The sequence below is a fragment of the Cucurbita maxima genome, unplaced genomic scaffold, assembly GCF_002738345.1.
Source record: "Cucurbita maxima cultivar Rimu unplaced genomic scaffold, Cmax_1.0 Cma_Scf00001, whole genome shotgun sequence".
NCBI classification, from domain to species: Eukaryota; Viridiplantae; Streptophyta; class Magnoliopsida; order Cucurbitales; family Cucurbitaceae; genus Cucurbita; species Cucurbita maxima.
The window spans coordinates 6,103,172-6,118,924 of NW_019272017.1; the positions used below are offsets into that span (position 1 = coordinate 6,103,172).

General features: G+C 34.9%; 3 protein-coding genes across 5 annotated transcripts; 2 read left to right on the forward strand and 1 right to left on the reverse strand.

Moving 5' to 3' along the window:
• Positions 1-1,666: 1,666 nt before the first annotated feature.
• On the forward strand, positions 1,667-4,334 carry LOC111489491 (WAT1-related protein At2g39510-like). Of its 2 annotated transcripts, none has more exons than XM_023137739.1 (6): positions 1,667-1,986; positions 2,255-2,329; positions 2,429-2,545; positions 3,362-3,773; positions 3,844-3,995; positions 4,079-4,334. In XM_023137739.1, the coding sequence occupies exons 1-6, from the start codon at positions 1,787-1,789 to the stop codon at positions 4,236-4,238; spliced, it is 1,116 nt and encodes a 371-aa protein (XP_022993507.1). In that variant the 5' UTR covers positions 1,667-1,786; the 3' UTR covers positions 4,239-4,334. The 2 variants fall into 2 exon arrangements, with proteins under 2 accessions (XP_022993507.1, XP_022993516.1); XM_023137748.1 differs by having other exon boundaries at positions 1,670-1,986; positions 2,267-2,329.
• A 3,759-nt stretch (positions 4,335-8,093) lies between these two features.
• LOC111490981 (WAT1-related protein At2g39510-like) lies at positions 8,094-10,821 on the forward strand. The gene is made up of 7 exons (XM_023139716.1): positions 8,094-8,422; positions 8,559-8,621; positions 8,789-8,905; positions 9,696-9,945; positions 10,024-10,185; positions 10,247-10,398; positions 10,489-10,821. Exons 1-7 carry the CDS (start codon positions 8,229-8,231, stop codon positions 10,694-10,696), a joined length of 1,146 nt encoding a protein of 381 aa, XP_022995484.1. The 5' UTR covers positions 8,094-8,228; the 3' UTR covers positions 10,697-10,821.
• On the reverse strand, positions 10,745-15,590 carry LOC111490611. 2 transcript variants are annotated; one of them, XM_023139209.1, is made up of 7 exons: positions 15,474-15,590; positions 15,052-15,260; positions 12,063-13,475; positions 11,881-11,949; positions 11,571-11,769; positions 11,368-11,467; positions 10,745-11,153 (listed from the first exon to the last, which is right to left on the reverse strand). In XM_023139209.1, exons 2-6 carry the CDS (start codon positions 15,052-15,054, stop codon positions 11,397-11,399), a joined length of 1,755 nt encoding a protein of 584 aa, XP_022994977.1. In that variant the 5' UTR covers positions 15,055-15,260; positions 15,474-15,590; the 3' UTR covers positions 10,745-11,153; positions 11,368-11,396. The 2 variants fall into 2 exon arrangements, with proteins under 2 accessions (XP_022994977.1, XP_022995052.1); XM_023139284.1 differs by having other exon boundaries at positions 15,432-15,590.
• Positions 15,591-15,753: the final 163 nt, after the last annotated feature.

The window sequence follows — 15,753 nt, forward strand, 5'->3', positions numbered from 1 at the left end:
TATTTTGTAGTCGTAATGCATGATTGGAGGGAAAAAGACAGAACATCATCTTCATATATCTTATATTTTTTATGTTTTTTTAAGTGATATTGTTTGACCACTTTTTAAATAAGGTATAGTGGAAAAACCAATTATTAAGATAAGAATCTGTTTTTTTTTCTCCTTTTAAAAGGAAACTCCTTGAATACACAACAATATCTATTGAAAAGTAATGCTGAGACACATCACTTCAGCTGCCCACTCCATTTCAAACAATTACTCAAGAATTTTACCATCTATTTTTTATTTTATTAGAGATTCAAAATATTAGAACGACTCAATTTGATCATTTGCACAAAAGCAAGTCGACTAAAGTGACCATTGATTGACCCGACATTATATAACAAACCAATCTTAGTCATAATCAAAATAATTTTTTTTTTTTGAAAGTTTTGGAGAGTAATATAAATCTTCAATTTCTTAAACAAATGTAGAATTGGATATAGTTTTGAAAATGGTGAAGGGTTGTGATTAGTGAGATGGATAGCATTTGGGAACAAAAATAGAATTATTAATTTTGTTTTTGGTATACTAATCTTAAACAACCATAGGTTTAATTATGCACAAAATCCCCACTTCAAGGCTACAAAATAAAGCTTCTCTAACACATTATTGAACCAAAAAGTTAAAATGATGATATGAAGGAGGTGTCCTAATCTATATTAAAGTAATCTCAACTTTCCTCTCCTTTTCATCTTGTCTCCTCTCCCCTTACAAAATATTCATAAAAATTAAAATTTTAATTACATTATTCAGACCCTCCTTCTTTTTAGGAATAAAAGTGTGAGATCTCATATCGATTAGAGAAAGGAACGAAACATTCATTGTAAAGGTGTAGAAAACGGGTTTTAAAATTGTGAGATTGACAACTATATTAAAGTAGACAATATCTACTAATGATAGATTTAGACTATTATAAAAAGTTAACGTCTTTTCCTTAATTCAAAACGTGTATATATAAAATTGCTTTGTTTAAAATATTTAAATTTTTGTAATGCTCCTTTAAATTGGATTTGACTCAAAATTTTGGATTTATTCAATTATATGAGTTTAGTTGATCCATGAATGCTCCAACTTTTTTTTTCAAAGAAGAAATAGAAGTGATGGTAACATTTAGATAATGAGCTTTCAATCTTTGTGCTATGTCCATTTCATTTGCTTTCTAAATCCCATAATTTAAGGTTAAAAGTAATACAAGATGGTCTCATAATAAAGCTCTCGGGCCTCGGGTCGAGGTGCAAGATAGGCTATTTGTATAGAAAAAATGCTGAAGAACGTTTACGAATAAGACATACGACAAAGTCGAATAGTTTTTCATCGAGAAGTTTTATTATAGCATTTGGGTTCAATCCCAAGTTTGCTGAGCTTATCATATGATATGTCTCTATTGTTTCATTTTCCTTCATCACTAACAAGACCCGAAAAGGAGAGGTCAAGCCTTCTCAAAGTTTACGTCACTCCCCTAATTTGTATTAGGGTTCATTCAAATATGTTCAATTTTATATCTAATAGGTCCATGATCGGATATGTACCTCCGTAAGCACAAAAGTAAGCACAAAAATGAAAGGGCAAAATTGGTGGCAGTGCACTTTACACATATGGAAACCATCTTCTTTTGAAGCTGTGTTTATGAGGGAAAGCATTAACCAATCCCTATCTCTTCTCTGTTGAGTTCAGGCATGAAAAGGGGTTCTATAAAACCACATTACATTTGAGGCTTCAATGGGATTGTTTATTCATAAGAGAAATGAAGAGCCTTGTAGGGTTTTTGCATCCCTCAAAGTCAAAGCCATATTTGGGAGTGGTTTTTGTGCAGCTTGGCTATGCTGGAATGACCATTCTTGCTAAGACAGCATTGGACAAAGGGATGAGCCAATATGTTTTTGTGGCTTATCGTCAAATTGTTGCTACCCTTGTCTTTGCTCCTTTTGCTATCATCTTTGACAGGTTCTTTTATCCCTTTTTCCTCTCGAGTTTCTACATTTGATCGAACGAACGAACAAACCAACAATATGGAATAATTATTATCTTTATATCGATCAAACAAACCAACAATATGGAATAATTATTATCTTTATTGTTGTCTTGATTTTGACCGGTAAAAGGGTTTTTGTTTGTTTAAATGATTCTTCAATGCATGGATCGAGTTTTATGAGTCAAAGTTAATTTAATCATCATAAAAAGTTAACAAAACAACATTGAATTGAGTTTTTAGTTTTGTATGCAGGAAAGTGAGGACAAAAATGACGTTTTCGTTGTTCTTCAAAATTGTGATGCTCGGTTTATTAGAGTAAGAAAGATGCGACGATTTCACTTCGTTACGATTAATATTAAATTTAATCTTTGATTCAAAATATGGAACGTGAAAAGAGGTATTTGTGAATGGTAGGCCGGTAGTGGATCAGAACTTGTTCTATGCTGGTATGAAGCTCACAACAGCAACCTTTGCAGCTGCGTTGTGCAATGTTCTTCCAGCTTTTGCGTTCCTCATGGCTTGGGCTTGCAGGTAGGTACCTTCAATTCATTCATATACAACATAAAAGCTTTTGCTTTTCACAAAAATATATGTTTAAAGTGAATGAAATTCTATAGTGGGTTCAAATTCCAAGGCTATCAAACAAAGAACTTTTTAAAAGAAAAGAAATGATTGAGAGTAGAATCAAGCAACCCTAGTAGTTGCTTTAAAAGCTTCCATCAAATTGTAATCTTTGTTCCCCACACCTTTTAACCCCAAGAAAAAGAAACCTAGAACATGAATCAAGAAAAAATGTGTTACATTCTTTGATGTGATAATCATTCTTTCGACTTTTCATTTTGGGCTTCCTTTCAAGATTTTTAAAACACGTATATTAGGGAGAGACTTCAATACCCTTTTATAAACAATGCTTCGTTCTCCCCTTCAACTGATGTGAGATCTCACCATCTACCTTCTTCGGGACCCAACGTTCTTGCTGGCACTTATACCCTTCTTCAATCGATGTGGGTCTTCTCAATCCACCTCCCCTTGAGACCCAACGTCCTTGTTGGCACACCGCCTTGTGTCCACCCCATTTCAGGGCTCAACCTCCTCATTTATACATCGCCAAGTATCTGGCTCTAATACCAATTATAACAGCTCAAGCCCATCTTAGTAAACGTGTTTTAAAAATCTTGTGGGGAAGCTCGAAAAGGAAAGTCTAAAAAAGACAATATCTACTAGCAGTGGACATAGACAGTTATGAATAGGGAAAAAGCTCAAACATGAGCTTAGAAAACATGAGTGAAGAAAAAAAATGATGCTAACCAAGAGTTTGAATGAAAGACATGAATATTTGTATGGCAGGCTTGAGAAAGTAAACATTTTGAAAAGGGGAAGCCAAGCAAAAATCAAAGGAACCATAGTGACAGTAGGAGGAGCCATGATTATGACCTTCATAACAGGACCCATGTTGAATCTACCATGGACAAAGCCATACCACCCCTCTGCTTCTTCTTCTCCTTCAGCTGATTCTACAAATCACCAAAGCCCAATCAAGGGCTCCCTCATGATTGCCATTGGCTGCATTAGCTGGTCAGCCTTCATCATTCTTCAAGCAATTACATTGAAATGGTACCCGGCCGAGCTGTCGCTTACAGCATTGATATGCTTGGTGGGCAGCATTGGCGACACAGGGGTGGCTTTGGTGATGGAGAGGGGGAGCCCTTCTGCTTGGGCTTTGCACTTAGACACACAGCTTCTGGCTGTGGTTTATGGTGTAAGTAAAGTAAAGTAATGTATGTTTGTAAGTGCACTTAAAATTAGTGTTTAAAAGTGTTTTGATGCAGGGAGTAATGTGCTCAGGAATAGCTTATTACATTCAAGGAGTGGTGATGCAAACAAAAGGGCCTGTTTTTGTGAGTGCATTCAATCCTCTGAGCTTGATTCTTGTAGCAATCATGAGCTCCTTCATCTTGTCTGAGAACATGTTCCTGGGCAGGCAAGAACAGAAAGCATTGGGTTGTTCCAAAATTATCCATTTGAGTAGCCATATGGGTAACCTGGTTAGTGACATCTTTACAGGATTATTGGAGCAGTGGCCATAATCATTGGGCTGTACATGGTTTTGTGGGGCAAAGCCAAAGATCAGCCTTCAGCTAACATGACATCTTGTGAGCAACAAATGGGTGGATCAAGTCAAGAGTTCGTGGGGATTGATGTTGGCAAAGAGGGAAGTAATTGATGAACGTTGTTGGATTTGTACGAGGTTTTGTTACATTTCTGTCTTTTATTGGAACCAAAATGTAAGATGGAAGGAAAAGCATTAGGCTTTCTTGGCCATGCACGCTGCTGATCTAGTTTATAAGGGTGTAAAAACGCCTCCTAACATATGTATTTTAAAACCGTGAGATTGACTCTGATACGTAACGGGCCAAAGTAGACAATATTTACTAGCGGTGAGTTTGGGCTGTTACAAATGCTATCATAGTCAGACATTAGGCGGTGTGTCAGTGATAACGCTAGCCTAAGGGGGTAGATTGTGAGATCTCACGTTGGTTAGAGAGGGAAACGAACAATTTCTTATAAGGGTGTGAAAACTTCTCTCTAGTAGACGCGTTTTAAAATCGCGAGTGTGATAACGATATGTAACGAGTCAAAGCGAATAATATCTGCTATCGGTGTGATTTGGCTGTTACAATATCATAGTCACAAATGTCTCTTATGATGTGACAATGCTTTTCTCTTTCTATCTCTTGAAATGTGCCATCATTGATATAAAATTTAAATATGTGTACCCAATCATACAAGCTCCTATCCACAAATAAATATTAAAATGTTACAACATTGATATAAGGTTTAATTATGGTATGGTTTTAAAATAAGTTCAACATATTTCGTTGAAGTTCATGATTGGTTTTGTTCGATCGAAGACTATGACTAGATTAAGAAAGGGGGAGTATCACAATCTCAATACGACGACAGTAGACTATGACCTCCACACACGGACATACAAGGTGACGATCTTCAAGTGGCATGTATCTGATTACATGAAAGTTGAGACAAATAAGTGTCACGAAGCGGTTAAAAGAGAATTAAAGCATGTCTAATGATTCTAAGATGTTGCGTGTTGGATTGGAATTTGTGAAATAAATTAAAGAGTTTGATACATTGATTTGTTATCTCAAAAAGAAAAAGGAAGAAGAATATATATATATTTGTATCTACTTTAAATGATTTGACTCCAAATTTTGGATTTTTTCAATTATGATGAGACCAATATTATGTATGTCCCTAATAATAAACCGTCAAACTTTTTATTTTTCTTTATAAAGAAACATGTTCGGATAATAAACGTTCAAACTTTCGAGCTTCTTTGTATGAAAAAATTTGTGGTAGGAAATATTTGAATTGATATAAAACAATATCTAAAAGATAAATATAAAATATTATAAAATAAAAATTATGGTTCGAATAAAAATAATGAACGATTACACTTTTAATCGTTGAAATTTGAGTTTGGCCACTAACGTTAATTTTTCACTAATTACTCTATCTTTTATATAATAATAATAATAATAATAATAAACACTTTTTCTTGTTCAAACTTTCTTCCTCCTCCATCCATTTTCGAGTGCGAATAAAAAAAATGTTTAAATTCTAATATTAATTTTTTATAAATACATGTCGCACTTAGGTTAATAATTAATGAAATTTGAAACTTTGGAGTTTTAAAATTTAGAGATCAAGTCAAATACTAAAAATACTAAAAATCATATATTTTATGAGTTAAAAACACTCTTAGTTTTTTAATTAGTTAAAATTAAAATTATTTATAATTATTGACATTTAACATTTAGGTTTTTTTAGTATTTATTATTATTATTTAAAAATTGGCAGTCCCTATTAAATATTTAATAGAATTATAATTATGAAGGAAGAGAATTATATATCAACTTTAGTTGCAAATTTTTAATTCAGCATTTTAGTTAGGATATTTTTTTTATTTATTAAAAATTTTATTTTAAAAAAATATTTCAAAACAAAGTTATTTTTAATTGTCAATGAAAATAACAATTTAATAGGTTCATTTGTAACGATCAGTGCTTATACTTTTAATTTTATAATTATTAATAAATAAACTTAATGTTTAACAATTTAATTGGTGTATAATAAAAATTAAATCAAAATTATAGAACAAAAAAATAAATAAGAACTCAATTAATATAAAGTATCGAAGGACTAAATTGTAATTTTCATAAGATAGCTATTTTTTTTTTGTGTTTCTTTCCGGCTCCTCCCATCCGCCGCCGCCGCCGGCGTCCCATCGGCCTTTATTTTTTCTTTTCTCTTTTCCCTTTTTCTTCAGGTTTTCAAAAAGGAAAAGGAAAATAACTAAAAGGGCGTTCCTTTGCTGGCTCTCTCTCTCTCTCTCTATATATATGTATATATCTACGTATATATATAGAGGGAGAAAAAGGAGACAGAAATAATAATATATATATTTTTTATAATTTTAACGGACTATTTTTTTAATGTTAGGGTTAAATGTTGGTCAAATACAAACCAAAATGGTATTTTTCTCATAAATTAAATTAATTGATGTAAACTAAGTCCATTTATTTCTTTATATTCTAAATATATATATATATATATATATATATATATATATATATATATATATATATATATATATATATATATATATATATATATATATATAATTGTGACAAAGAATCAAATTTGTCCAATTTTTTTTGGAAGATGGTCGTATTTTTTTTTAATAATTTAGGATTAAAAGTATTTATTCTTACATATTTAGAGGTGAAAAAATAGAGGGACAAATTTGTCCAATTTTTTTAGAAGATGGTCGTATTTTTTTTTAATAATTTAAGACTAAAGGTATTTATTCTCAAACATTTAGAAGCCAAAAAAATAAATTTTTTTAACAGAGTTTATCTTTAGACAATTTTTAAATAATAATAATAATTCTATAGACACTTTTTAAAGCACTCCACAAATAAATAAATAAATAAATAAATAAATAAATAAATCAAAATTTCCAACCAACTATATACATAACTAAATAACAAATGCGCAGTCACACAAAATATTTAGAATTTTTGCTTTTTAATTTTTTAATTTTTATTAGTCAAATCCTTTTTCTTTTAAATTTTTATTATTCAAAATTCTTTTATTATGCATCCAATACCATTCTAAATTTCTAAATTTTATTAATCAAATAGGTCACCCTAATGTGTTTTTAATACCCATTTTTAGTTTTTTTTTTTAAAAAAGGGCCTCTTTTTCTTTTAGTTTTCTATTATGCATCTTATGCTTGTCGGTCGCGCGTCATGATCAAGTTTGTCCTAGTCGTGTTGTTTATGGTATGTTAGATATCCCAATCATACTTGTTCAGGACGTGTTGTCCATGGCCACATGTCCGTTCCAAACCCTTTTTACATGTTTTCATCTTAGATACACCTTTACTACATCATGTTATGTCAATACGGGAGTGTATAACTGCTTACCAAAATTATGTCTACACTCTACTAAAATGCCCTAAAATGTACTATAGGGAGATATGACTAGTCATCACTCCTTTCTATCCAGATTATATGTTGTCAAACCTACTGTTGTTACCTAATTGTTTCCTACCCAGATATGATGTATTTTCTCACTGACGTTTTTCAAAAACATTTCTCTCAAACGTGACTTGAGGCTCAAGCATACACTAACATTGTTCGCAAAGTCCAAATTTCTCGCGACTAACGTATTCACTGGGTTAGAACAAGTGTCGCACAATCGTTACCCTGTTGTCGCAAGAGTGCAATTGTGTCACCGCACAGTCATATAGCTTATTGCTAGGTCATCTCAAGACTCATGAGCTCCCATTATAATTTCTAAAATTTAGAAGCTCGAAGTATCCCAGCTACGAAGATAACACTACTTTTACCGTAGTTTGAGATATTTATACATGATTAAGACGGTGTTAAGTAACTTTTTAAGAATAATATAAATGCAACCCTCTTGTTGTTGCACTTCAACTTCATCCCACTCACAATGTATAAATGAAACAAAGCCAAATTGGTGGCACTTCACTTTACATACGTGGAAACCATCTTCTCTTGTAACCATCAAGTTTGTGTAAGCCAAATTGGTCCCCAAGCTTTGCTTATAAAACCACGTTATCAATTACCCAAGCAACACACGAGAGAGAGAGGGAAAGAAAGAAATGGAGGGTTTTATGAGGCTTTTGGTGTCCGCAAAGCCATATTTAGGGGTCGTTTTTGTGCAGTTTGGGTCAGCTGGAATGGCGATCATTGCAAAGTCAGCTCTCAACAAAGGGATGAGCCAATATGTGTTTGTGTTCTATCGAATGGCTGTTGCTACTCTAGTCTTTGCTCCTTTTGCCATTGTGTTTGACAGGTCCTTTTATTGTGTCTCAAACCATAATGTTTCTGACCGATACCTTAACTTCTTCTTAACCTTATTGGTTGGTTGTGTTTCAATGTTATGGTTATAAAAAGTCAACCACCTTCAAGTTTTTAGTATTTTCATGCAGGAAAGCGAGGACTAAGATGACCCTTCCGTTGTTCTTCAAGATTGTGATGCTCGGTTTATTAGAGTAAGAATGGGGAACGTTCATCACCCTTAATATTAAACTACTACTACGACTAATCCCAAAACCTTAACGTATTATTACTAAATTAATTGAGGATAGTCGAGTGCTAAGATAAACGATTCGACTTGAATAAGAAATTAACGATAAATTTAATCTTTTATTCATTGTAGACCGGTGATCGATCTGAACTTGTACTTTACTGGTATGAAGTTCACAACAGCAACCTTTGCAGTCGCCATGTGCAATGTTCTACCAGCTTTTGCTTTCCTCATGGCTTGGGCTTGCAGGTAATTTTAAATGGCTTTAAATCTTTTCCCGAACATGTAACAAAATTCGAACTTCTAAACTGAGAGTAACATATCTTAATGAGTTAGAGCAATGCTCAACTTAACAACAACAACAATTTTGTGCATTTATACGAAAGATTACAATATTTGCTAGTAGTGGACTTGAACTGTTATAAATGAGAGTTGGGACACCAAACGATGTGATGAGGATGCTGGCCCCCAAATGGATGGATTGTGAGATTAAGTGCAAATAGGCTTAAGAAATTTCTTATTTTGTTTCCCATATGGTTAACATTTTTATATAAATTTTAATAATATAATACATGATGTATATACATAGTTTTTGATAGGATAGGAAATATTTTATGTAAATTATATGATTGAATTACATAATTCAATCTTTGTTCTAAAGAAGATAGGGGCCATTTCACAAATATATGACTTTAAAATGAGAATCTTTTTCAGTGGGTTCGAATCCCAGACATGTCCAAAAAAACTTTTTAAAAAGAAGAGATCATTTGTGAGAATTGAACCAAAGAAGCCTAGTAGTTGCTTTAAAGTTCCCATCATCAAGAGACCTCTAACTCCATGAAAGAAAAGCATCAAACTTTTTCCTTTTTGAAATTATAGCATTGGAATCATGAGGGTGGGGTTCAAACATTCGACCCACAAAAAATTTTGTGGTCTGTTATTGATGCACTCCAGAGCAAGAGTTTAGAGAACATGAATCAAGAACAAATGATGCATAAGATTGATTGAATGAATGAGATATGAATGTTTATAATGGCAGGCTTGAGAAAGTGAATATTTTGAAAAGGGGAAGCCAAGCAAAAATCATAGGAACCCTGGTGACAGTAGGAGGAGCCATGATTATGACCTTCATATCAGGACCCATGTTGAATCTGCCATGGACAAAGCCCTACCACCCCTCTGCTTCTTCTTCTTCTTCAGCTGGTTCTGCAAATCACCAAAGCCCAATCAAGGGCTCCCTCATGATTGCCATTGGCGACATTTCCTGGTCAGCTTTCATCATTCTTCAGGTAAATAATTAGGGTTCTTCAAAAAGAAACTCTTATTTTGTTATGGAAATTACTAACTCAGATGTTGCCTGGTGTTAGATGATTACATTGAAATCGTACCCGGCCGAGCTGTCTCTTACAGCGTTGATTTGCTTGGTGGGTACCATTGGTGGCTGTGGGGTGGCTTTGGTCATGGAGAGGGGGAACCCTTCTGCTTGGGCTGTGCACTTTGATAGACAGCTTCTGGCAGTGGTTTATGCTGTAAGTATCTATGTTTGTTGATTCCATGGGAATGAGAATGAAAAGTTATGTTTTGATGCAGGGAGTAATGTGTTCAGGGGTAACTTATTATATTCAAGGAGTAGTGATGAAAATAAAAGGGCCTGTTTTTGTCACTGCATTCAATCCTCTGAGCTTGATTCTTGTTGCAATCTTGAGCTCCTTCATCTTGTCTGAGATCATGTTCCTGGGAAGGTAAGAAGAAAATTCATTATTCCAAAATTCCATTGAACAAAACTGAAAGAACAATGCAATATAAGAGAATTCATTTCAACTCTTTTGCAGGATTGTTGGAGCAGTGGTGATAATCACAGGGTTGTACCTGGTTTTGTGGGGCAAAAGCAAGGATCAGCTTTTAGTTAAACCAGAATCTGATAAGATATCATCTGGTAAGCAACAAATGACTGCAACAGCGGGTGAGGAGGGCTCGAAGTCCGTTCAATCGAGTCAAGAGTTCACGGCGCTTGATGTTGGCAAAGAGGACACAAAATGATGACAACTTCTAGTCCTGGTATCTGTTAATATATGAAGCAATTGAATGTGTTTAAAGTACCCTGCATTTTCATTTCCCAAAATGTATTTGTAACTATATAATAATAATTTCTGTTTTTGTCGGAACCAAAGCTCTGCCACTGGTTTTTGAGCTTCAAAGGGCCAGATGATTGTTGCATACTATTCTATTGTGCTAAAATGCTTCAATACACAAATCTGCCAAGAAGGGATAATATAAGGAACAAAATGCAACATGAAAGCAAAAGCAGAAGGCATTCTGAGCATTGCATTGCACTCTTGTGATCAAAATGATGTCTTCATAAGTCGGCAGGTAGCTGACTCGACCGAATCGTGCCTTCACCAATCGCCACTCATCCATATCATCTTTGCTTGCAACTACTGGCTTGCTTACAAAATCCATCATGTGATTAGATACCCGGTGGGTATAGCTTTGAGGTCTACAAGTCGTAAAATACACATATCAGCAAAATAAATTAATAAATAAACAAAATAAAACAAGCATGGGAATACATATCATGAATAGATGGAACACCACCAGCATACACATCAAACCTTGGAGCGATGTCCACGAGATGCTTCGCACTCGATATCATTTATCCTAGGTCAAATCTGAACAATGCTAAGCACAGATGACAACACTACACAACCTACCTCCAAATTTAAAAAGGTAAATCCGCATCTCAAGAAGGCATAGTTACTTCATCTTTTCCATAAATACGCTGGAGTTCAAGAGTGGCAGCTTGATAAGATGCTGTGTAGTATGAATGAAAGAAAAAGTGAGAAAATTCAACATAAATCCTTCATATTTTTACTGATGTACTCACGTAAATATTTTGTGGAATGATACGAATCACCTTTCCAAATACGAAAGTTCTTCTGATTAATGGGAGAGCCCGTCACATTGTGAATTGCATCAAATAACATCTCCTGAGGGGTGTTCTTTAGCTCTTGAACAACAGCATAGATAGTTTTACCATTCTCAAAGTAAATGTGGTTATTTGGATGCTTGGTTTTGCAGCCAGCGTGCCTCTCAAACTCATAAGCATTGAGAGCCTGTGCAATGCAACTCAAACTCACTTAGCAACCTTAATAATATAATTAGAGTTGTATGTTCCTTCGTTGACTTTTACAAAAAAAAATGGAATCTTGAACTTCACAAATTACCTTTGAATGATTGCAGTTGTCACAGCTGCACAAGTATCCAGTTCCTTTTATTGTTCCTTTCAGATTTTTCTTCCCAGTATAAATATTTGAAACAGGTGGCAGAAAAGACTAATTAGTTTCATAGCATTCTCCAGATTTTCAAATTAAAATGAAAATTATGTATAAGAAAAGAATAATTATACCTCCCGTGACCAAGAAACATATTTCACAGGAACCCCATCAAGCATACCAGTTGAGAGCAAGCTTTTAACATTTGAAGGGAAGCTATTGGGTGGCACCTTCTTAGTCGTCCTCGGCTCTCTAATCTTGGAACTTGTGTCGATTTTAGCATCAACTTTTATGGCATTGTTAATGTTCACTTCCGCATTGGGATGAACTGAATCTCTCATGGTTGATACTTCTGATGCTTGGGCAGAAGCCTGATTAGCCATTAACAAGTCATAACTGCTAATGATCCCACCAGAAGGATTACCTGTCCCATTCTCATTATCAAAGCCTCCAAAAGATATGGTATTACTCTCACCTTTATGATAGTTGTGAGTCATTGACACTGAACCAGAATCGGCTTTGTCAAATTTAGGACCGACATGTACAACGTCCGAGTTTACCTTGTCAAAGGTTGGACCCATGGACAAATTCTCATCATTTCCCTTATTATAGGAGGGCGCCATTGAAATGAAAGTATCACCTGCCTTACTATATGTTGGCCCCATTGAGATAAAATTTTCATGCCCTTTATTGTAGGAGGCACCAAAAGAAATGATATTACCTTCTGCCTTCTCATAAGATTGACCCATTGAAATAAAAGAGTCATCCCCTTTGTCAAAAGGCTGGCTCATCGATAGGATGCTATTGTCTCCCTTGCTATAGTTAGGACCAATTGTAATAAAATTCTCATCACCCTTGCTGAAAGCATGACCCATGGAAATGAAACTGTCGTCTGTCTTGTGATATACAGGGCCAACCGAGATGGCATTCTCATCTCGACTATTATATGTATGGCCCAATGAAATGGCGTGCTCGTGGTTTTTGTTAAATGTTGTACCCATTGAAATTGTACCATTATCACCTCTACTATAGGCATGCCCCAAAGAGGAAGACATGCCAATGTCAGGATCCCTAACTTGATTGACTTTAACTTTTCTAATCCCACCAAAATTGAGGCATGATGAAGAATCTTCAATGGATTGGGACATGGACAAGCCAACGGATGGGTTGTTTGCAAAATGATTCTCATACTCCTTTCTTCCCATGTCCATATTTGCATTTCCAACAGTGATGCCTCTATCGACCAAGTTGACAGTTCGTACTGGCTCAGAGCTGAAAAGACGATCAGTGAAGTGCCCAGGAACTGACTGAAAGCTTGAAGTGTTTTCCCAGGGAGAAACATTCATGTGTGGAACTCCTGGAACAGGTCTAGTATTTACAGGTTCTATTGCTTGCTTCTTGCTACTGAATAGCTCTGGTGCACTGCCATCCATAAACCATTGATGGCCACGTTTGGCTTCAATTTTGGAGGAGCTATCATAGTTCATCTCTCCATCAGTTAAACATCCAGCATCTCTTGGTATCCAAAAGCTTTTATGCTGGAAAGACTGCCAGAAAACAAATACTTGAGAGGCTTTCCCAAATACTTAACCCAAAACAGCCCAAATGAGAAGTTAAGAAAAAAACAAGTGCAAAAGATAATATGTAAGTTCACAGTTTGCCTTCAAACAATAAGGGAAAAGACTAAACACTAGAAACACAGTTGTTATTTCCTTTTTCCTTTTTCGGGCACCTGACATTCTGGCTCTGCAACATATAACCATATTAATAAATTAAGTTGGGCTTTAATCTCTTCACATTACAGAAAGAGGAAGATACAAGAAAAATGCTTAAAGAAAGGCTTTACAGAACCACATAAATGATTCATGCATTTAGAAATAACTCTGTTATATCAGCCAGAAGATATCCAGAACAATGAGGTATGAACATAAACACTCATGAGCTTCTTTTCATGAACCCATTTTCCGAAAGATTACAAATCATGAGAACTGAAAACTAAATAAAAAACATAAAGTCCATTTGATCAGAACCAATAAAAACTCTGGCTTAAAGTTGTATCTTACACAAGGACAAAATAATGTAATAATCAGATACAAATTTAAAGGTAAGCTACAAGTTTATCAGGTCTGACTACAAAATCCAATGTCATGCTAAAAAAATTGTGATCAATAAAGTGTACAATCATTTACTTCCCCACTAAATGTCATTTTTTCTCAAGTTTAAAATCTTGTCCAGCTATCGCGTTCACAAATAAACCTCTTGATATCTTGGCGAAATAGTATCGGATCGAGCATTATGAAAGTTCAAGCTTCCTTGCATAACTGTTTAATCTCTCTTGCATATCCATACAACTACTAAACAAGTTGACATCCCCGTCAAGATTCTGTTAACTAACATCTCCATCTAAATACTCTTCAAACAAGATAACATATTGAAAGTTGTCATCATCACTTTTGAATAAAATATTGTAGCCATCGATTCATCCAAAATCGATAAACGAAACCGACATCATACATCTTTCAAACTAATGGAACCATTAAAACTTCCTGGTAAGTTTTTTAGTAAGGGCTTTGAAGTTTGTCGAGGATTGGCCTTGCAGGAAAGTTGTTTGAGAGCCCTTGATTTCAATCAACCAATGCCTAAAATCAATCAAACAACTTCTTACACCGTCTAAATATTGAATGAATCAGAATTCTTTGAAACAAGAGGAATTAATCTTAAGGGTAGAACGTATTTTCCAATCAGGTGTTCTTCAATTCCACTACTAGTTGAAACAAAAGCTTAAAGTTATGAGAATTGAAAGCATCCAACGCATAATCCTAGGCTTCCATCCTCGTACTCGCAATGATTGACACGGTAAATTAACCAACGTTTGGGATAAAAAAAAAACACCATAAGGAAATACTTTAACTAGAGGCAAATATGATGATCTGAGTATGCAAGCACAGATTAACAAATTTTGATGCCCGCATTTTGAGAAAAAAATAAATGTTAGCAAGATATCAGTATTAGCAAGCACCGATTATCAAGTAGAAAGGGAAAATTAGCCTTATACAATAATAAGTTTACACATAGCAACATTCATAGGTGGAAGAGTATGCAAAATTCCCGATTCAAAAGTACCATATTTTTCCAAGCAAAACCCCCAAAACTTCAAATTCGTTTCTCCAGGCTCTGAAACTCAACCTCCGCGCGATATTCCACGCCACACACACTCGAACCCAACTCCACGCCCAGTGTCAGATTTAGACGACGACACAACTCAAGTTACCGATGAAAAACACAACAAAGAACCACGGAAAGCGCAAACCTCAAAGATTTCGAGAATCAATCTGCACACGAACAACCAAAAATCAAAACTCATAGAGCAACCAAAAATCGAACGCCGATCAGAGCTAATCACGATCAAAATAAATTCCGAAACACACAAAAGAAGATTCAGAAATGCACAAGCAATTCAATATCGATCAAAATCAAAGAAACCAACAATGAGAGACTGAAACCTCCGAAATTTCACAACTATCATAGATTCTCAGTGAGCTGACCTTCGCCGGAGAAATTGCCGGGGAGGTTGGAACGCGCGATGTTCCTCTGGGTGAGAAGAAATAGAAAGGGACTTCCGAGGGACTACTGGATAGCGACAGAATCTGAGCTTTGGTATTTTTACTATAGCGAATGATCCTATACGACGCGGTTCTACAATTATCACTTTACAATCTTGTAATCTACCGTACACGTGTACAGCAGGACCGAATGGCTCTCCATTTCATAAGGCTTACGTACGCTCTGGTAAAATTCGTACGGGAAATCGAGCCTGATACTGTA

What these genes read in the sequence shown, in the direction of transcription:
- LOC111489491 (XM_023137739.1), top strand. Translation starts at nt 1,787, where the DNA reads ATGAAGAGCCTTGTAGGGTTTTTGCATCCCTCAAAGTCAAAGCCATAT. An exon ending in TTTGCTATCATCTTTGACAG is followed by an intron (nt 1,987 to 2,254) that starts GTTCTTTTATCC and finishes TTGAGTTTTTAG; the next exon opens with TTTTGTATGCAGGAAAGTGA. An exon ending in GTGATGCTCGGTTTATTAGA is followed by an intron (nt 2,330 to 2,428) that starts GTAAGAAAGATG and finishes TGTGAATGGTAG; the next exon opens with GCCGGTAGTGGATCAGAACT.
- LOC111490611 (XM_023139209.1), bottom strand. An exon ending in ATGTTTCTTGGTCACGGGAG is followed by an intron (nt 11,950 to 12,062) that starts GTATAATTATTC and finishes TATACTGGGAAG; the next exon opens with AAAAATCTGAAAGGAACAAT. An exon ending in GAACTTTCGTATTTGGAAAG is followed by an intron (nt 11,468 to 11,570) that starts GTGATTCGTATC and finishes CATACTACACAG; the next exon opens with CATCTTATCAAGCTGCCACT.
- LOC111490981 (XM_023139716.1), top strand. Translation starts at nt 8,229, where the DNA reads ATGGAGGGTTTTATGAGGCTTTTGGTGTCCGCAAAGCCATATTTAGGG. An exon ending in TTTGCCATTGTGTTTGACAG is followed by an intron (nt 8,423 to 8,558) that starts GTCCTTTTATTG and finishes ATTTTCATGCAG; the next exon opens with GAAAGCGAGGACTAAGATGA. An exon ending in GTGATGCTCGGTTTATTAGA is followed by an intron (nt 8,622 to 8,788) that starts GTAAGAATGGGG and finishes TATTCATTGTAG; the next exon opens with ACCGGTGATCGATCTGAACT.